Source organism: Scomber japonicus, chromosome 18 (genome assembly GCF_027409825.1).
Source record: "Scomber japonicus isolate fScoJap1 chromosome 18, fScoJap1.pri, whole genome shotgun sequence".
NCBI lineage: Eukaryota > Metazoa > Chordata > Actinopteri > Scombriformes > Scombridae > Scomber > Scomber japonicus.
The window spans coordinates 5,677,057-5,699,045 of record NC_070595.1 but is presented as its reverse complement, the minus strand read 5'-3'; the positions used below and the strand labels follow the sequence as shown (position 1 = coordinate 5,699,045).

The following is a 21,989-nucleotide window of genomic DNA, read 5'->3' as shown; positions in this document are numbered from 1 at the left end:
ACACACACACACACACACACACACACACACACACACACAAACACACACACAAACACATACACACAACCTGTATCTAGCAAACCTTCTCCTGCTGACATACTGATAATACTAATGTAAACAGCTTTCTATGACTTACAATACTAGTTACATAATAAGGAAGAGAGTTTATTATCATTATTATTACTATTATTATCATTATTATCATTAACGAAATAAAACCATTGTAACCATTGTAGTGATGGATGAGTAGACACTTACACTGTCTGTAGGATGTGTATGGCTTTTAAGAAGAACACTAACTTAAATGTCCATCCACAACTCCAGGAAGTCCCAAAGAAGAGCACATCCTGCCGCCCCCCCCCCCCTCCCTGTTCATCTCTTACCGAGAGCCTTTGGCCCCTTTTTATCAGCTGTTCATTATTATCACACAGAGCTGTTGTTCCTGTGTGCAGGGCCGTTGAGAGGACATTAAAAGCACATCCTCTCCAGCTGGGTTCCAGATGTATGTCTATACAACTTTGGGAGTCAATTATTCTTAATCTCCTACCAAGTGGGGAGACGTACCAGGGGAAGGAGTTGTTGGATATTGTGAAAACCAGAGTAAATTGGTTTTTCAAATGGTTTAAAATGACCATTATTCTCAGTGCCACTGAGTCAGTGGCAAAGCAGGGTTGTAGTATTACATTCCTGCACCACAGTGAGGAGAATACTGTACTTCCTCCTGTCACATCCAGTCATTCACAACCATCTCAGGATTAACTTCACCTCCTAACATACTCTAAATCAAAACTTTCAAATATAAAAACTAATACGTTTTCAAAAACAGATTTTAAAAAGTGCTTGACAAAAGTGTTTAAATAAATAGACAGAAATGAGTAATAAAAAGCTATATTTGATGTTGAAAATGTTGTACTAATTGTATGTTTCCATGTTCCATGTTTTTACTATTATTGGGTTTTATTTTTATTTCTCAAATTGCATGTTTTTATATTTTTACTGTTAAATGTTTGTTTTAAGTAAAGCACATTGAGTTGCCATTGTGTATGAAATGTGCTATATAAATAAAGCTGCCTTGCCTTGCCTTTAACATTTTAATGTGATAAACTATGTGTGATTTTTATTATTATTATTACTACTACCATAACTGTTTAGATCAAGATAATGTTCTGTTCAGATGTACAGTGCAGCAGGAAGACCACCAGAATATTAGTTTGTGTATGTTTCTACATGCACTTGCTGGACAACATTAACAGATGTTTTCTTTAGTAGTATTTCAATTAAAGCAAATTTGTGAGTTTGTTCTCACAAATTAGTGCGTTTTCTCTGGCAAATTTGTGAGTTTATTTCTGGCAAATTTGCGACTTAAAATCCCAGAAATTCAGATTTTTTTCCCCGCAGATTTGTGAGTTTTTTTTCTCGCAAATTTGCGACTTTAATCTCTTTTTTATATATATGGCCCTAATACGGTGTTGTACATTTAGGATTTATGTTTACAATTTTACATTTTTTCAAAGTTTTTTGTTTAGTTTTTTGTTTTTGTTCCATCACCAGGTAACTAGACTGCCTAGCAACTGATGTCATATGGTGGTTAACATTAAAAGAATTGAGAATATTCTCTCTATGATGCAACAGAGAGTCTCTGGTCAACACATTCTGAAGTAGAGTTAACCTCAGAACACACACACAGACCCTTGACTAGACCTACACAAGCTGTAGATATCAGTGAATTTTGTCATCCTGTTTGAAACTCAAACAACCACGTGATGGCGTCTCAGGAACCGCTGAGCAGTGACAAATATCAAGGTGAGTATGAAGCCTCTAGTAAATATGCAGTCTCCAGTCCATGATAATCCACGATGTAGCTGGGAGAGACGCTCAGTTTGAGTTATAGCTCAAATTTTTTCTGTTTTTTAATCCTGAAAATATGTGTTACCTATGTGTTATGACTTTACAACCAACATTTCACTTCAACACCACACATCCATCCAAATAATCTATCAATGGCTGTTCTGTGATTATAAACTATGACTATATTATGTATGTTGAAATTATTAATCAGTATATCAGAATTATAATACAGTCAGTTAAGAGTTAAGTCAAGGGTGAAACAGCTCAAACTGTTAATAATGGTCCGCCAAGGCACATACTTTTTTATGTTTTAAATAACAGCCAGCAATGGTTTGTAGAGAACCATGCGAGGAGGCATCACCCAAAACATTTGTGCAAGTGTAGTACACATATACATGCAATCAAGATTATTTAAACTGAATTCTACTTATTTTTAGACGAGAAAAGTTATATCACTATGTCAAGCAGTGTGAGCAGCAGAAAAAGAAAAACTTGTTTCGACAGTGAGATCCCAAAGAAGAAGCGCAGGCTTAGCTGCACAACCACTGACACTAGTGAACCTATATATGTGCTAACCGACATGGTCAGCAAAGAAGAGACCTCTGTCGGGAGACTTGTGGTCAGTATTAGAAGCAGCAGCAACATCAGTGCCAACAACTGCACCAGGACAAGCACCAGCAAATACATTAGTAGCATCAAACAGGAGCAGGTGTCTGCAGAGTACGTCCAGGAGCTGCTAACAAGGAAGAGGAAGGCTGGCAGTTGCGAGGGGCCGCCCAGAAAGAGGCAGAAACTCTCTGAGCACCAGAGCTCCAGCAGCTGTTCATCTCCACAAGTGAAGAATCCAAACACATTCCCTAAAGTTAACACCAGCAAAGGTGAGTGAGTTGGTGTATTTCTAAAGTTTTGTCTACTTCTAAGGAAGTATTAGTATTAGTAATATTTTAATAATAGTATAAGTACTACTTGTTTCTCACAGCTACTGTATAACATAACCAATATCTGTGTCTTTGTGCAGCTGATTTTGGAGCAAAGTATCTGCAGCTCAAGGAGATCGGAAAAGCATCAAATGGATCCTTGTATGCTGGCTGCCGATTGAAGGATACTTTTCCAGTAAGTGTCACATACACATTCCCTTTGCCATACACACACATACACATAATTAATCATTCCCCACATCCTCAGAGAGTATTAACTTAAGTATTTGTGTTTTTGTCTTATAGGTGATCATCAAACACATCACTGCGCCAGATGCAATCTCTGAAATGAAGGTAGTAAATTGTACTGATCTGATCATCACCTGCCCGATTATTTGAATATTGAACTTTTATTCCATGTTACTTTGTTCTTCTCAGGTGCATAACATCACTACAGAAGTGTCACTCATGTTCAAAGCTGCTGGTGGACCAGAATCAATTGGGAAGTTCACAGCTCTTTCCCTTTTGGACTGGTACTACCTGGACAAGGAGATTATCTTGGTCATGGAAAGACCAGTTCCATTTGTGAACTTCAAAAAGTACCTTGTTGCCAAAGGAGGTGCTATTAAGGAAGAAGAGGCAAAGGTACTTAAGTGTGTGTGTTTGCAAAATTCAGTGCAATCCTAACAAGAACCACTGAGTCTGTGAAATGTTCACTTTCCACTTTTCTCTGTCATGTCACAGCCTTCTTGTTGTGACAGCAGCTACAATTTTTACAACCTCCTACTCACCAGCTCATCCGTTTCTTTCTGTTTCTATCTCAGATCTACCTGAAGCAGTTAGTGGATGCAACTGTCAGAATGCACCATGACGATGTGTTTCACCGGGACATCAGACCAGAAAATATGCTGGTTGATGGCCAACGTATCCGCTTGATGAACTTTGAATGCGGTGGTTCAGTTCAGGAGATATCACACCGTAGCTTTGCTGGTATGATATCTGGCTTCCGTTTAAACTCTTCACTCACTGGCCAGTTTCTGGTCTAATTACCTTCACATCTGAACAAAGCTTCTCTTCATTCTGTCTTTCTGTGTGTTCCAGGTACCTTTGCATGCGCCCCACCAGAATGGCATGTACGTGGGAGTTACGAAGCTGGCCCCACTACAGTCTGGCAGCTGGGAGTACTGCTATACCATTTGCTGCATGGTTTCAAAAATAGCTCCTTTGGTATCCTGGTTGGTAAAATGCAACTCAATAGCAACTCGGCAACACAGCTATCTCAAGGTAAGACACATGGTTTCTGTATAAGAAAGCAGCAACGCCAATGACCAGATAGCAACAGTCAACTAGTCTATTCTTTTAGTTTTCCCATGGATCACTTCACAGCTATCATCATATCTAATCTTTTTTCTCTCCTCCATTCCAGACTGCCTCGACTTCTTGCAGCTGTGTCTGGTGATATATCCTGAACAGCGTGCCACACTGGAGCAACTACAGCTCCATCCCTGGTTTACGAAGTCTACCCTAAACCAGAACTAGACCTCTTTCTCATAATGAACTCTCTTTTTTCCCACTCATCCTCCAACTACCTCAAAACTTAGCCTACCTTTACCTCACCCTTATAATTACTTCCTACCTCCATGCTTTTCCACACATATTAACCAACTCATTCCCCATTCCTCACCCCGCCCATCAACACCTCATTTCCCAACTCCAACCAAATTTTTTTTACATATTTGGCCAAATCAATTTGGACTTTTTCAATATTCCCACCAGCAGGTCCTGTTTCAAACCCAGCCATCCGTGGAGAGGGGATCTCTCTTTGAATTGCCTCTCCCGAGGTTTCTTCCAATAGCCTCATGGTTATTGAGGAGTTTTTCCTCGTCTTCATAGAGAGCTTGGGGCTGGGCCAAACTTTTAAAATGTTTGTAGATATAAATAAATACCTATTTTATATTATATATATTTTTGCTAATAAGTGTAAATACAGATAGAAATAGTTGTATACAAATATGATTAAATCATGATTTAGTAAATAATGATAACACAATTATGAATAAAAATCAATTAACTCATAAAACGTGCACATTTGTGTTTTCTTTTTCTTAATCTTGTTAAACAGATGACTTTTCCAAAAACAAACATCTACACTTCTATATATTCAACTCTTTAACCTTCCTGACAGCAATGTTCAGGAAAAAAATTACACTGGCATTTGAAAAAGTAACAATATTATATGTTTAGCTTCAAGACAATTTCATCTCTGACTAATTATGTCTCAACCTAACCAACAACCTGATACCTGACAAGTACCTTCAGTTCTCTGAGCCTTACAAAAGAAAAATCAGTCAGAAATTATAACCTAAAACAAATGATCCTGATCATGAAAACTGCTTGGATATAGTGAATTATTATCTTTCCTAGAAGCAGATGAGTTCCAGGGTTGTTAGAAATAATGCCTGGCTGTGGTTTGAAAATCAGATATCAGTCCTCCAATCTAATTTGATGGAAAACCTCCAAATGTCAGACTGTTCCTTTCAAAATTGCATTTATGCTGAGATGTAAACAGGAAGTTTTCTGAGTCCAACATTCCCCCTTAAGGCAAGGCAAGGCAGTTTTATTTATATAGCGCATTTCATACACAATGGCAATTCAATGTGCTTTACATAAAACAGAAAAACATGTAATTTGAGAAACTTAAAACATACAATTAACCCCCCCCCCCCCCCCCCCTCCCCCATAATAAAAACAAAGTACAGAAAAATAGAAAGACATAAATGAAATGATTGGAGCATAAAATAAGAAATTAGCTTTAAAATCATTAAAAGGACATAGAGTGCAAATGAAAGATTAAAATGTAAAGTGCTTTAAAAGAGCTCAATCATAAGCTCAGGAGAAGAGAAATGTTTTTAACCTGGATTTAAAAGTGTTCACAGTTGGGGCTGATTTCAGTTCTGCTGGTAGTTTGTTCCAGTTGTGTGCAGCATAACAGGTAAAAGCTGCTTCACCATGTTTAGTTTGAACTCTGGGCTCAACTATCTGACCTGAGTCAGTAGATCTCAGAGCTCTACTGGGTTTATATTCTACTAACATGTCATTCATGTATTCTGGACCTAAACCATTTAGTGATTTGTAGACCAGTAGCAGAACTTAATAACTGATGTGTTCACAAAAGTCAACAGTGGTTTCTAACTGGACTGAAGGCAGGCAGATAATATTATATGCACTACTATTGCATGTCCATGAAGATATCTGATCTGCTTAACTCTACATGAAAAAGTGAGTGTTGTGTTTAACTGTGTAAAGAACATTTTAACACTAACTAATAGGAGTTTGCTAATATTCTTCTCACATTTCCTTATTGCTCTCCAGAGATATATTTTGGCATTTTAATGAAGTTTCAGATTTGTGTTCAGGAGAAAGTAACGTGTTAACATTTAGCTTTAAGTCAATTTCACCTCTGACTAATTGTCTCTCCTGCCTTAGAAAACAACCTCTCTGCTTGAAGAGGTTGCTATAATTCCAAGGTATCAATTTTCAACAAAAATGGGAGTTTAGAGCACCCTGGTGGTTGAGTGGTCAGAGCACATGCCACATAATTGCAGCGTCCCTGGTTCAAATCTGGCCATGGACCTATGTAGCTCTAGTCTTTACTTTTAAAGGTGCCACTTTGTCCAACAACATGGAACAATGTCCATTAAAAGACAGCATTAAAAACACCACATCATTAAGATTAGTATTCAGAGTTTGTGATACTTTATCTATAACACATGGAATCCACAATGAATCCAGAGATATGCCTTTTTTAGAGACCTTTCAAATTCTAATCTTACACATACTCATTCCATTAAACTTATAGAAATGGAAATCAATCGATCAATCATTCAGTCAATCAATCAATCTTTACTTGTATTTGTAAATCTCACCAACCACTGACAATTGGATTGTAGCTTTCAGAAATAAACAATTGTATACCCTTGGAAAAGTAATGCATTTATGATGGCTAATCACAATGGATATGATCAATATCTAGTCCCAAAGTAAGAACAAGGACACTACTTTCTTAATTCATTGTGGACATTCAACACTATATAGTAAATATGGAAGTAACTGCCCTATTCAGCACATAACCCTAACCCACCCAAATAATAATCACTTGTTTTTACATTTCAGTTTTTTAAGGTGTTAATCAAATAAGATATAACATGTTAGTTATTGAGGTTTAGAGGTAGTAGGCTAGTTTTGTTACTTTTGGACAGGTTGGTTTACTGTGCCAACATACCCAGCTGTACTGCAGCTTCATGTTTATTGGCATGAATATCAGTCTCCTCTAATTCTAAGCCACAAAAAGCAAATCATTTTTCCCCAGGTTGAATATTTATTTCTAGTCTCTGTGGGAACTGAATTTTGTTTGTTATTCTTGAGATGCTTACAATCCTCTAATGTTAAGATAACTACACTGTCAAAGTGATATGAAAGACAATTAGATGTGCACAGTGTACTCTGGGTTGATGTATTGTCAAATGTTCTCATAGTTCCATTACTGTATGTTATTCTGATAAGTCCATTTGAGGTCAGTGTTACAGTATGCTTGTCAGTCATGACTATGTGTGATAGAAGGATATAAAAAGGATGGCAGCTGAAATCTAAAGCTTTGTGATCTTTCCCACTTTCTGTTTCCCACATCCAGCAATGCCGTGCAGGAATGTCAGCTGGGTTGCTGGTCTGGTCTGTGCTTTTATCATGATGTTAGGACCTATGGGACGAACTGTGGACAATATGAGGAACCTGACAACAGTCACTCCTGAGATGGAAGAGGTGCTCAGTGAAGCATGGACACCAACATCTGCACCCAACATGGAGATGGTTTCACAATTTGCTCTTAAGGTGAGAGACTGAAGGAAATGTTTAAATAAAGAGTCTAAATGAAGTAAAAGCAGTGTCCTTCTGGGATGCAGCCACATTGAAAATATGTTTATCATGTGGGCACTCAGCCGAAATAGGTCTTACGAGCTGCGATGCTGTTAGGAAATCTATTATTTAGAGCATACTTTTATTTCCAAAAGGTCTGGTTCATCATCAAAGACTGAACAAAGCCACTACTGGGAGAGAGCACCTTGTGTGTTAGTATTATTCTCTGATTGAGAGCCAAGCATATTTCAAAATGATCCAGGTCCCTGTACTCATAAAATTTATCAGACAAAAAGAAAATACTTTTATCATCAAAATAATGGAAGAGAGGGAGGGGGGGGGGGGATAATTACTTCACGTTCCATTTTATCTGAAGTCATGCTAGCATCTCTACAAATTTGGGGGGGGGGGGGGGGGGGGGGGGAGTTTAAAAGTGTCTGAACACTTTGAAACCTTCCCATTGTGCCTCCTACTGTACATGTATACCATATAATACTCTCTGTGTGTTGCAGCATTATGTCCGCCAGTCCCAGTCATTGTCTGCAGGTGAGAAAGAGATTATCCAGAAGAGGAAACCAATCATTTTGAAGTCACTCAACAGGCTGAAAATCATGGCTACACTGGTATGACTGAGGAAATGTTACTCTTAACTATATATGTAAATGTAATGTAGATTTTTTTTTTACATAGGGGAAATAATTACTTCACGTTCCATTTTATCTATTCATTAGTTCCCTGAAGTCATGCTAGCATATCTACAAATTTGTACTTAAGCACAGCAATACTTTTACATAAATGCTAATGTCTGTATGTCAATGGCTGGATGCAAACATGAATGTCGATGCTTGGCAATGTTAACTTTGTTCACTAACTTACCTTTATACGTTAGCATGATAACATTTTTTAATTAGCACTAAACACAAATTACAGCAGAGGCTGATGGTAATACTTACAACAAAGCACATGAACATCTGTACCGAATTAAATCAATCTAATATTTGACAAGACCAAAGTGTTGGACCAACTCTTGTACCCAACTGCTAGTATGGTTAAAAACAGAGAATAAATGGGACTGTTACTGATAAGACTAGTGGCCTCTACACTGGAAGGTTCTGTTCTTCCAGTGACAAGATAAAAATGTTCTAGCAGATAATGGGTAACACATAACAGCTCTTATTCATCTACTTTTTAACAAATGAACAGCAGCTGTTGCAACACACAGTTATCCCACTGGTATTATAGGTTCAGCTATAAGCATTTGAACAACAAAGGACTTCTCAAAGGACAGTCTCTACAGTAACTACAGTTGAATCCACAAGGTACAACACACAGTTTTTGTGGGAGATGTTATCTTATCTCTTTCATTCTTTGAGATATTGGTGTTCTTCCATGTCTGTATTAATATTACTCCTCTTTACTTGACTTCCTCTCCAGGATTCGGTCCCCCACATCGCCTTGTTGGGGTCAGGTGGGGGTCAGAGGGCAGCTGTGTCACTATTGGGTTCCCTCTATCAGATGGAAAAAGAAGATATACTGGATACTGTGCTCTACCTGGGAGGAGTTTCTGGCTCTGCCTGGTAAACACTGATATGAGCAGTCACACATAATGGATTTGTATGTTCACCTCTTTGAAAAATTCAAATGTGAAATATCAGCATAGCTCAACTCAATTCTGCCTCCATATGAGGTCTTTTGGTGACTCATTGACAAGAGCAAGAGAGTTTCTCATTTAGAAACAAACAAGAATGTGCACACAGCAAGGTAGAGAAGGTATTACCACAGTGCTATGATAGCTTATGGACATTTTCAGCATTTAGAAACAAAATGGAAACCAGTTACTGCAATGGTAACGATGAGAACCATCTGCTGGGAAAACAAATCAATAAATAAAAGCCAGAAAAAAGAATTCAGGCTATCAGGAAACTCAGACACATTTGTCTACATCTGGGTCATTGTCAGTCACAAACAAATAGATATTTTGTTGTGGTTCTCTTTCTTTCTCAGGTCCATGATCTCCCTGTACAGTGACCCTCAGTGGAGCATAGACAACATAGACAGAGCGGTGTCCAGGCTGTCAGGTCCTGGGGTTGGGCTGGAGGAGGCTTTCACCTGGCTGACTAAGAGATCCAAAGAGGAGCACTTCTCTCTCGCTGATATCTGGGGGGTCATGACTGCTGCTGGGATCATGAAACAGGTACAGTGGGAACATACAAGATGAAAGCTGAAAGAAAGCCAAAGGACTGATCAACACTGTGTTGAAATACTTCAGCAAACCATTTTGTGCCATTCTACTCTACTGGTCCAAGGAAGAGAAAGAGGGACAGATGAAGTACATCACAGTTTTACTTGCTTATAACTTAATATGATAGTATAGTTAGTTCATTATTGAGGAATTTTAATGTCCCCAATGTGGAAAACACAAGAAACACATTTGATTTAAGACCAGGTACAGCATAAAAATGTGTTTTAAAGCTGTGAACTAAATTATATGACTGTATTGTGATAAAAAACTTAGGTCACTGTTTTACTTGAATTAATATGACCCATTTTCATGTTAAATTATATTTATTAGTTCAGTTTTAACACGACAGACAGAACATTATAGTTCCTTGTTAAACAGTTCACTGATATAATGCTCTCTTGCTAGTTGAACAATCAAAGTCTTTCTGAGGATGGAATAAAAGCCACCAATCCATATCCCATCTACAACGCAGTGGACAAGAACTGCCTGCAGAATGGCCCTGAGAAAGGTATTAAACACACATACACATGCAGAAACATGACTCAATACAAATCAGGATCTCGGATTTACTATCTCAGTGTTTTTGCCTCTCTGTCTTTGGCTCAGGTAAATGGTTTGAGATAACCCCCCATGAGGCTGGATTCACAGATTTGGGTTTCTTCATTAACACGTCTCACTTGAACAGCAGACGCCAAGAAGCAGGTCTCAAACATAAAGGGTCAGGAATGGACAACATCTGGCTGCAAGGTGTGACCGGCTTGTTTTTTTCTGATAGAAATACAATAATAAAGTTCTATTTCAAACAAGGAGATCAGTCTATAGCTAATCGTATGGAAGCCTAATAATGCCACAGTAGCCCATATATTTTGTTATCTCTTGAGCACAGCAGTACGGAGATAATAAGCTGCTTTTTACATATTAAAATGTCAACTTGTTTTCTTGTGATAACAATAAAATATCTCAAGAAAACTACATATTGTTTTTCAAGAGAAATAATTATGACATTAATATTCTATTATCTTGAAAAGATATTTAACTCCTGATCTTGACATAATGAGATTAAGTGATCATTTCAATCATAGTTAGAGTTATGAAATCCCTTCGAGAGTCATGGACAATAATTAGGCAGACAGGGTATATATAAAAATGCTAAGTTCAAATCAATTCAATGTTATTCATGTATATGTTATTTTATAGCACTTTTCACACAGATCGAAACCATACTCCTTAATTTAATTTAAAGAGACACCCATGAGCAAGCATTTGGCAACAGCAACAAGAAAAACCCTTTAATGGGTAAAGTTGCATTATGGAAAGTGTAGGATCCAGCATTTTTGGAGCTTGATTCAGTCAGTTAGGATATATTAGGCCACTACTGCATCAATGTCAGTGGCACAATCAAGAAAATCTCAGGAATTTTCTTAGGAATATTATTATTATTATTTTAAGATTACAGATTACAAGATTGCCTGATCAAGAAATGGTCATATATTATATTCAAAGCCAGCAGAAGGTGATATTGAGCAGTGATGTCATAGAAATGTCAGTTTTACAGTGTGTGTCCGGTATGTGTGTGTGGGTTTTGTCATGCAGGTGTAGTGGGTAGCGCTATAGCAGATGAATCAAGACTGCAAGACAATTTTCCTGACTGGCTGAAAGGTAAAAATGGTGATCTGTCTTTTGATGGATTAACAGTAGACATGTTTGAATGAGCAGCAGAGGACAATATTGACTGTGTGTGTGTGTGCTCAGGTGTGGTGGGTATTGCAACTACTGATGAAAACAACCTATTGGATTTGATATTTCTCTGGACTGAAGGTACAGTTTTATATGAAAGTAGCTTGTAATATACACTCGGATAGAGTGTGTTATGTGTAAGCATGTGTGTTTGAGTTTGGTCTTTATGTATCAGTACCACAGCAGGTCAAAAATTCCTGGGACGTCTTGGACTTTTTCAAGCGTGGCTGCCACACTCTTTTGAAGCTAATAGAGCTAATTAGAAAAAAAACAAAGGATCCAGCTGTTCTATCTGACCTGGACAACCTGCAGAAAACACTGAAAGGTACTAATGATGTTGATGATGATGGTAATTTATCCAGCAAAGGTTTTCCAGATGATTACAATATTCACTCAATGATGATTGTTCTTCCTGTTTTCCAGAACACCTAAACCTCAACGCTGCATTGTTTAAAAAGAAGAGTCCAAAAGAAAAAAAGCTGATCCTTGAACAGTGGGGTCAGAAAATGTTGGAACCCTTAAAGAAATGGAGCCAGAGTCTGGATGAAGGACCCGTTAAAGAGAATAGTATGTATCAGAGTCAAAGTTATTTAAATCCCCTTCAGACATGTATTATTCTGATTGGAACAATAATGTGTGTCTGATATGGTTTTTCTGCAAAAAGCTTAATTATCTTGTTAAAATTTTAAGATTTTCTTGTTTAATCTACTAAATCTACTCCTTATCCCTCATTCAAAATCTATAAATATGCAAGTATATTTCATTCGATTAGCTTCAAAACTAATTCAAAACAAATTCTGCTCGTAGGCCTGCCCCTTTAAATCTGCAAATCTTTAAATTAGCACAGAGAAACTTCTCACTTACAACAGATGAATATGACAGCCTTTTAGTGTCAAACTCTTCACATACATCATTCTGCACAGAGAAGCTCAAACATCCAACCATAGGAACAAGACAAACATTTTGGAGTGGAGGGCAAAGTTGCTAAAAAAAACCCAAAACAAAGGCTGATTAGTTTCCAACTGAGTCTTGCTAGGATGCAAACAAACCAGAAATGTAGAAATCTCTCACATGAAATAACCAAAACCTTTCTGTGTGTTTATGTGGGACTCGTTTTTACTCACAGTATGAAGTTGATTTGTTTTCACTGTGGTATTCTGATTGAATCATTAAAGCTGCAGTAGTTAATGTTTTAATATGAATAATGAATCAAATGAATGTAATGTGGCAGGGATCCATTGCAATAATGAGCACACAGAGAATTATAACCAATTCTATAAAGAATTGTATACTTAGTTTCAGCCTCTTTTAGCTCACATTTCAACTCTGCTCTTACTAACTTCATTTTCCGCATCACCTAGCTATTTTCAGCAAAAAATGTAAGGGCTTGATATCACTTAAAAAATTACAATACAAGTACCAACTTTATAAGGCAATACCATTGTGTTTATATTTCAATGTGGACTAATAATCAATGAATGCAGGTTGAAGTTCTTCATCATGGCTACTTTTGCTCTGTTTCCTCAGTCTCTTGGTTGACCGAGAAAGTATTTCCACTGATTGGAAAATGGAAATGGGGAACAACGAACAACTTCCTCTACCAATACCCAGGTGAACTACTGTCATTAAGCTGAACACCTACCTGTACCTGTATTGTGTTTATTGTATTTACAGGCCTGTGAGGACTGCTAGAAAGTTGGCAAAACTAACTGTTGAATGAGAAATGTCAACAGTGAAAGAAAGCAGTTGCTATAATGTGATTTGCTTTGAAGATGCTGTGGTGCCGTCTTGCATCCGACGTGAGAAGCACCTGCAGCTGATAGACGCTGGTTTGATGCTCAACACGCCCTATCCTCCTTTCCTGGGAGAAAAGCGAGACGCTGACCTCCTCATCGCTCTGGACTTCGCCTCTGACCTCCCCTTCACGGTAAGGTATCTGTGTGAAGAGACCTTGTGTGTTGCTGATGTGTTAAAAATGATCAAATAAATGATCTGAATGAACTGTCCTCTGCACAGACACTGATTCTTGCCAGAGACTATGCAGCCAAGATGAAGAAACCTTTCCCAGAGATAGATGACAAAATCCTGCAGGAAAAAGATTGGCCGAAAGACTGCTATGTATTTGAGGGAAAAGACAAGCAGCCAACTATCGTTTACATGCCGCTCTTCAATACACGGAACTGCAAAGGTCTGTTACACTCAGCTTCACAACACCTGACAGAAAAGAAATGTACAAAAACACTCTAATGCCAAAGATGTTTAGACATCATTAGCAGAAGAAACAAACGCTTTCCTCATTTACAGTGATTTTGGTTTTGTACTCTGTTATTCTGGCCCAGATGCAGAGGACTTCAAAGCAAAGATGGAGGAGTTCGCCACCTTCCAGCTTCCATACAACCAGGAGAAGATTGAGTTTTTGTTGGAGACAGCAAAATCCAATATAAAGAACAACAAGGCAACTCTGGCGAATGAGGTGTACAAGGCTACTGTCCGCCGATACCACAAGAGGTAGTGTTTTCAGTGTGTGTGGGTGAAGGCTGTACAAGAGGTGTGGACTTTAGTCACATGACTTAGACTTGAGTCAGACTTGAGTCACAAATTTAACAGCTTCAGACTCAACTTGACAAAATTAAAAAAGACTACCAATAAAACCAATAACGTTGACTTCACTTGAACTTGAGCCTTTTGGGAAGAGAAGAAGAGAACCATGACAAACTAAAATCAGAGGCAGATGGAAAATATATATATATAAGTTCATTTTGTTCATGTACAAGACACAAAAACTTCAGACTTAGTTCAACATTTGAAGTTGCAAAAAGACAAGTAAGTCTAATATCAACATAGTTAGTGAGCTAATGCTTAGCTAATATTACTTTAACAACTCAGTAACTTTGCTAGCTGAGGCTGGAAACTATGATGCTGAGGTTAGGTGGTTCCCATTTGAAGCATCCAATTCATTCCAATTTTGCTTATGAAATAGAAATATCCATCTAGACCACATTAGACCAGCTCCAGATCAAAAACCATGAGTCAAATCTGGACTAGATTACCAAGGAGACCCCAGACACTCATTAAAACACAGTTTCAGATTTGTGAAACCTTCTTCTATTTGTGGGAACTGAAAAGTCTAGTTTCATCTACAGTTTTGTCTGCAATTCATGTAGGGCTAAGGAATAGTCTGACATCTGTGTAATATGCATTTGAAGAATACCAGATGAACAAAAGCATCATAAGTGAACTACAACAGCCTTCAGCCTTACAGTCCAAGGACACCACTGTAGGGCAGTACAGCATGAGTCATCAAGAGCAGAAAGCTATCACCTTTGCAATACTGTCTGACTTGGTTATTGATTGCAACTTGCTCCTTGATTGTGGAGTTTTCTGCACTTTCTCACAGTAGTCAGCAGTAACTACAGCCCAGTGTATCGAAGACCATGTTTCAGTCACTGTGGACATTTGGTCCTAGTCAAAGATGAGGGAGTCTCCTTGGTGTCATTGTGCACTGTATAGAAAGCAGATACAGTTTAAGTCCAATATCTTGGACAGTGACTGCTTCAAAGGCAGAATAGAAACTGTGAGCAATTTGAAGCCATATGCAATGAGACCAACATTAAAGATAAATTTAACTATATTATAAGTGTCAATGTCGCCAACATGCATAAAGCATTTACGTTGTACTTTTTCAATGAAGAGGAATATCAAATATATAATGAGAACCATCCTGATAATCCAGAACTCTGGCATGACCTAAATTATAGTTGCTGCAATATGAGATGAGTTAAATAGAACAAGGCAGAACAGAAAGATACAGAATTAATTGTGTCGTGGTAGTAGGTAATAGTGCTATATACTATGAAAGTCCAATGTCAGTACTACTTTTTTATGATGAACTTCAGTCACACTTGTTTTAACAAATAAATACAAATTGTGTGTAATATAATATATATGTATAATATAAATGTAATATATCAGTACTTAAAATGGCATTCGATTTGGTGGAGACTGTTTAGGACTTGAAATTCAAAGTTTAGGACTTGGGACTAGAGTGCAATGACTTTAGACTTGCTTGTGACTTGCGAAACAATGACTTGGTCCCACCTCTTCGCTGCACTGACAGATCTGTGTTTGGACAGATGGATGTGTGTTTAAAATCTAAATGGTTGTTATGAATGAACAAGACTGAATTAATGAGTGACCCAATAATGTTTGTTTTTCTTCCTCTTCTCCAGCCTTTCCTGGAAGTCTTCAGCAAAGCCTGACCACTAAACTTCATAGAGTTTGCATTGTGCAGGCACTGAGAAATTGAAGACTTATGAAGAAGATTATATCATGTATTAATTACAGAGTTACTCACTTTGAATTAAATTGATTATAAACCATGTTTAGGTCTGTTCATGTGCCTGTATCATTTAGTTGTAGTAACATAAATGAAACACCAGAGGTCACTCTATGTTCACAATGTTTTGAATTGTATCTTTACTGACTTTCTCCTTCATTACTTTCATTATCAAACCACTAACAGAGGCAGAAACATTCTGTTGTGTTGTTTAATAAACATATTCACTTGCAAATGTATATAAAAGTCTAAATAGGCTTTCATTGGTGTCTGACCTTTCTTTTAAAGGGAAAGTAAAACTATTTTTCTATATTTTTTCTATGATGTCAATCTCATGTCTTCATGTAAAGTATGGAGCTGGATTGTGGACATGGTTAGCTTAGCTTTCCATAAAGATTGGAATCGAGGGGAAACAGCCTATTTAAAATTACACCTCAGAAGACCAAACTTTACAAATTTTGTCCCACAGTGGATCTAAGAATAATTATCCTTATGTTGCAATGAGAAACCTAAAGTATGTACTGAGGTCAATCATTCAGAAAATTCTGAGCTCAGGTTTTGATCTGAAATATTGATTTTTAAGTTAAAGTATAGCTTTCAATAAAGTTATTGAGCTTGTCAAGTGGGTGTAAAAATTGTGGCTTGGTAATAATGTTGAAGTTGTGATGTCATTGTGGAGTTCATCAGCAACTAACAGTCTTAGTTGATTCCACGGTTCTCACATTTCCATCATCTCTCTCCCATGATCTACTCTCCCCATGACTTGCCTTTTTCTCTTTTCTCTCAGTTCAATTCTGTATTATCATGTTTTCCTTCTTCTCCATCTCTCTCCTAACTATTCCTGCTAAAGTGTAAACTGTAATGCTTTACAAGTAGAGCACTGTAAAGTGAAATGTGTTCTTTTCCCACTTCCTCTACTCTCCACAACTAAAGCACAGAGCAGCATCATGTCACAGCTCTCCTCGCAGTTGCTTCTATCTCTTGTCCTTTTGTTGCTTTCCTGCCTTAGTGATGTCAGTGGCTGGAAAAGACCTGCAAACAATGGACAGCCTTTGCAAGCTGGAGAGTAAAGGTCAAAATCTAGACCACCATCTTCCTCCTACAAGAAGTGGCTCAAGCCGAAACCTGACCCCAAAGCTTTTATGTGGTATTGTGCATCTCCTCTTCTATCTCCGTCTCTGTGTATCTGTCTGATATACCATGAGAGTAGTCTTGTTGTAATGTCCACTTTAGCAATTTGGCATATTACTGTCAAAAGTTGCAGCTGGCAACGCAAGGCAGGGCCATGTTTTGGACAGCTGAATGGAGAAAGAGTCCAATATTTCAACATTTGAAGGTATACAGTAGAAGATATTGTGTTTGGAAGAAATCGCTTTGATAAAAGTGCAGTGAAAGTCTGTTATCTGATGATTGAAAGGTATGGACGATTAAAGATGCACTGATCAATACTTTATATCAACAATGGATCTAATGACCATTTAACAAAGTGCTGGTGCTGTGCTGAGATTATTTTTAACAGTAAGTAAAATATTTTGAAGACAAGAGCCAATGAACTGGGCAAATAAATGTTATTGAGCTCTATAGCCACACTATGTGTTTCATTCTACACCTTATATTCTTGCACACTCCATTAGGCTGCAGCCAGTGACTGAGGTACTGTATACTTAAAGGTGTATAAGTACTGATGTCATGAGTCCAACAGAACTGTTTCTCCCTCTGAAAATGTTTAGTTTTAGCTGTATTCAGTTTACTGACATAAAAAAGGAACCATGTAAAACCTTCTCTAAATGGTTATTATTTTAGTAAATTGTGTGGGTCAAACCTTTTCCACATTGCCAGGAACAAATTCTGGTAGAATTGTTTATTTATTGATTATTTTTGGCAGTTTTATTGAGTTTAAAAATACTGGAAACCTCTGCCCTATCTTTAAAACCCACAAATTCCCAGAAATATACAGTGGGCACAACCTCAGTGTCCTCAATGTTAACTAGAGAACAGGATTGGATTGCGCCAGTTCTTTTTTAATGTATTTCTTTATTTATGCGTAACATCCCTCCTAAGTTAAAGGACTAGTGTATAGAATTTAGTGGCATCTAGCAGTGAGATTGCAGATTGCAACCAACTGAATACCCCCAATCTATGGTGGCATGACACTCCCAAAAATGTGAAAGGACCTCTAGAGCCAGGTTTGTCCATTCTGAGCTACTTTAGAAACATGGCGTTACAACAAGGCAATCTCCCTGGAAGAGGACCTGCTCCCTATTGTGATATAAAAGACTCATTGTAAGGTAATGAAAATTATTATAAAATTAAAACATCCCTATGAATATTACTTTCTATTTCCATTCTCTAAGTCCATTCCGCCAGAGGTCACTACATTCTACACACTGGACCTTTAAGTATCTTTAGTAACCTTTGTAGTTTCAAACAAGTGCAACATTAAAACTTACATGTCCAAAAATGGCACTAAAAGCACTTACCTGACAGTCCACATGGCATGTAAGTATGAATCTTTTTGTTTATATTTCATATAAACAAAAATATATATATTTCATCAAATGTCAAGTCATAAATGTTGATAATACCCGTTCAGTCTAGCAAGTTGATATTTCAAATCTCGTTAGCCTTTATTACTTCTAAATATGAAGTAACAACTAATCTCTATGTGAAAACTAGTTTGTGTAGTTAAGTTTGATCAAGTGTCAAGTCATAAATGTTGACCATACCTCTTCAGTCTAGCAAGTTTTATCATATACTGTCATTAGCTACTGTCAAATATTGTCATTAGCTATGCAACAATTGCATGTAGCCTTTATTACTTAAATACTAACTAATCTCATCTGAAAACTAGTTCAATTCTTTTTAATTTAGTGATTCATAAAATCTCTTAGCAGTAGCTAGCTCCAGGTCATGATATCTAACACACATCACAACAAGCAGTAACAGAAGTGAGATTGGAAATGGGTATATACTATACTGTAACCGGTTTATTGTTTGTGTCAGGTGTCACTTTAATAATAACAGCATTGCAATGTGACTCATGTCAGTACAAATTAACCAGCACTAACATCTTGCCTACTCATGTGATTCTGACTCAGGAGTCAGGTCTGTGGAGGAGGGTAATTTTTCCTTTGTTGCTGAAGACCAGCTGTACATGCTGTAAAACTTGCTCAGTGACCTTGATGCACTGCAGACCCTGCAGGCAGTAAACTCACACACACTCAGAGACACACACTCACAACTTGGAGCCATGTTGCCTTATGTCATCTCCAATCACAGTTCTTCTAATGTGCTTTTCTTTTTTCCTCTACCAAACATCCCCACTGTCTTCTTGTATCACTTGTTTGTCAGATTTTACCCTTTTTTTCTTTTTAATACTTCTTGACTGTGCACTGGACTGATTCTCACATATTTCTCTCATTTCAAAAGCATTTTAAAGCTCTGCAAGTATTCTATTATTATCTCTCTTGAATAGCTTCAATGTAGAAATGACCTATTTTATATTGGTTCACCACAAAAAAGATTTCCTTAAAGGTACAGTTATTTTTGACATATCACAAAGTACACAACAATTTTAATGTTTTTCCAAAGTCTTTATTTATGTCTTGAACTCTTTGACAAGTTTTTTTTTTTTTTTAATAGCAGTTATTTCACATACAACCCATCAACTGGACAGATCCACACAGACAATCAATGATGGTGCTTCAGAAAACGTGGGAAAGCATGGACACAGTTGTCATTCATCGACCGGCGAGTTAATGCCATCACCAACCCACCGACAGCGATGAATGTGAACCGTAAACCTTAATAGAGGACTGTTCCATGTGCTTGAACTGGAAAGAGCCAAATGTATTTTGATTTAAAAGTCGGTAGTGGCCAACAACATGACCATACTTTATTCATTACATGAATTGCGTGTGATATTGATGGATATAATATTTCACCCTTTTTCCTTCTTATTATGGAAGTTAAAAGCTGCTGTAGCTAGAAAACTCTAACAACGTGAGCTGTAGTCTAATAGTTTTAGAAAAACACTAAGAAAAACAAGAACAGAAGTCCCACCAAATGTCCTGGTCAACCTCCATTCTTCTCTCATAACCTATTTTAGTTTCTTCATCAGTCTTTCTGGAAAGCATAATTTTCACATGTACCACAATAATAATGCCTACTGTATGAAAACATGGTTCTACCACAGTCAGAACATGCATATTTTCATCCAACACCAGTAAGACTTTAAATTGATTAAACACGGAGAAAAGAAAGCTTAAAAGTTAAAGCTCGTTATAACTCTTACCTTAATTGTTTTTTTACAGCAACAAGCTATTGTGGTGTGCAATAAATGATCTTGTTGTGACAAAGCATGCCTATGGGCAGCTGTGGCTCAGAGGGTAGAGTGGATCAAGCACTAATCGTAAGATCAGCAGTTCGATCCCTGGCGCTTCCAGCCCTCATGGTCGAAGTGTCCTTAGGCAAGATACTGAACCCCAAATTGCTCCTGATGGCTACGCCAGAGGTGCGTGAGTGTGCATTTGATTATATCCTGATGAGTAGGATGATACCTTGCATGGCAGCTTCTGCCATCAGCATATGAATGTTGTACTGCTGTACTGTAAAGCAATATCATGTTTTGATCACAAAACATGAAAGGTGCTATATAAATGCACAAGTGGAACTGATGACATGAACAATGAGTGTTTTCCATTGAGATATGTCAGTAACATTAGCCAAAATTAATCTTGCTAGTTACATTGTGTTTGACAAGACAAAATGTCCTCCTATATGATGCATATGTATTTGTATCTAGTTGTTGGCCACCATGTATGTGCCTGGATATGGTGTGTGGCGGAATACATTTCAGACTGATGTAAACTCAAGGGTAAGGGTACACTCAACACTCGATGGTTTCTCTGAGTCACAAACTCACCGACAGCGTTGAATGTTCCTCAACACTTGAAAAACTCAGGCTGACAGCGAGTTAACAAAAAGCCTGTCCTCCAGTGCTACAAGGAGTGGACAGCCATGACAGGATGGACCCAGGAGGATGCTAAACAAGAAGAGACAAGAGCTCTGCAGGTGCACGCACACATTTTAACCAGTGATGTGGTAGACAGCAAACCTACTCATACCAGTTGATGCATCTTTCTTTCTGACTATATAACGCGTTAATTCATAGTATAGTAGTCATGTATACTAGTATAGAGTATACATGAAGCCACATTAAGACAGGAGTTTTTACAAGAAAAATCATGAATGAACAAACTTTCCAGTCTTGACTTGCCCCTTACATTACTCTTTAAAAGTAGACTCTCTAAAATCTTACAGCACCCAGCACCCTTATCCCCAACCTATTAGTGAGTGCCATAACAGAAACATTGATTGCCCTTTATCTTTGAGCAGCTTTTACTGTTAAGTTACAAAAAATGTATTTCCTCAGATTGTGTGCTGATTTTAAAGGACATACCTTTTGGACCCAATGTGATGGTTACATTTAGTTATGATGCCATGTTTTTATGGCTGCACTAATATGTAAAATGCATAATTCAAGATGTATGGCCAGACCCAGCTGGTCGGAAATGGAAGCAAACAAAACAATCATTTATTACATTTGAATTCATCATCATAAAAGCTAAAATTCCAAAAGGACATCATTTCATTAAGTTTTTCCTGTTGTGCATAAAGCCATACTTCAGGTACAGTTTTTCTTAGTATGAATCTTGTGGTTTCTGCTTGTCTCACAACATATGTTGATTATACTGTAGGTTTTATATTTTATCTATCACTTTGTATATATCACTACATCACTGGTTAGAAGTCAAAAGGACTTACCGACACCAGATAGTTCATGACACCAGGACAGCACAAAGCTCCATATATAGCTGCAGCTGAAACACAGAACCAAAGATATGACAGACACTTGGTCAGTACATGTAGTCAAATAGACAGTATATCACTTACTACTCTGCACATGCAAATGCACATAGAAGCAAATGTATGCAAA

General features: G+C 37.5%; 3 protein-coding genes across 3 annotated transcripts in view; all 3 read left to right on the top strand.

Annotated features, from left to right (window-relative positions):
• LOC128379506 (uncharacterized) overlaps nucleotides 1-21,989 on the top strand; it is a 388,452-nt gene that overhangs the window by 254,705 nt on the left and 111,758 nt on the right. The window lies entirely within an intron of this gene.
• LOC128378653 (serine/threonine-protein kinase pim-2-like) lies at nucleotides 2,429-4,304 on the top strand. Its single transcript, XM_053338217.1, has 7 exons — nucleotides 2,429-2,726; nucleotides 2,867-2,961; nucleotides 3,072-3,119; nucleotides 3,204-3,410; nucleotides 3,590-3,755; nucleotides 3,867-4,049; nucleotides 4,192-4,304. Exons 1-7 carry the CDS (start codon nucleotides 2,429-2,431, stop codon nucleotides 4,302-4,304), a joined length of 1,110 nt encoding a protein of 369 aa, XP_053194192.1.
• LOC128378651 (cytosolic phospholipase A2 gamma-like) lies at nucleotides 7,458-14,167 on the top strand. Its single transcript, XM_053338216.1, has 13 exons — nucleotides 7,458-7,652; nucleotides 8,189-8,299; nucleotides 9,111-9,253; nucleotides 9,681-9,870; nucleotides 10,324-10,426; nucleotides 10,525-10,665; nucleotides 11,512-11,577; nucleotides 11,831-11,980; nucleotides 12,079-12,222; nucleotides 13,183-13,266; nucleotides 13,428-13,582; nucleotides 13,672-13,843; nucleotides 13,995-14,167. The coding sequence occupies exons 1-13, from the start codon at nucleotides 7,458-7,460 to the stop codon at nucleotides 14,165-14,167; spliced, it is 1,827 nt and encodes a 608-aa protein (XP_053194191.1).

What these genes read in the sequence shown, in the direction of transcription:
- LOC128378653 (XM_053338217.1), top strand. Translation starts at nt 2,429, where the DNA reads ATGGTCAGCAAAGAAGAGACCTCTGTCGGGAGACTTGTGGTCAGTATT. An exon ending in TAAAGTTAACACCAGCAAAG is followed by an intron (nt 2,727 to 2,866) that starts GTGAGTGAGTTG and finishes GTCTTTGTGCAG; the next exon opens with CTGATTTTGGAGCAAAGTAT. An exon ending in GATTGAAGGATACTTTTCCA is followed by an intron (nt 2,962 to 3,071) that starts GTAAGTGTCACA and finishes TTTGTCTTATAG; the next exon opens with GTGATCATCAAACACATCAC.
- LOC128378651 (XM_053338216.1), top strand. Translation starts at nt 7,458, where the DNA reads ATGCCGTGCAGGAATGTCAGCTGGGTTGCTGGTCTGGTCTGTGCTTTT. An exon ending in TTTCACAATTTGCTCTTAAG is followed by an intron (nt 7,653 to 8,188) that starts GTGAGAGACTGA and finishes TGTGTGTTGCAG; the next exon opens with CATTATGTCCGCCAGTCCCA. An exon ending in CTGCTGGGATCATGAAACAG is followed by an intron (nt 9,871 to 10,323) that starts GTACAGTGGGAA and finishes CTCTCTTGCTAG; the next exon opens with TTGAACAATCAAAGTCTTTC.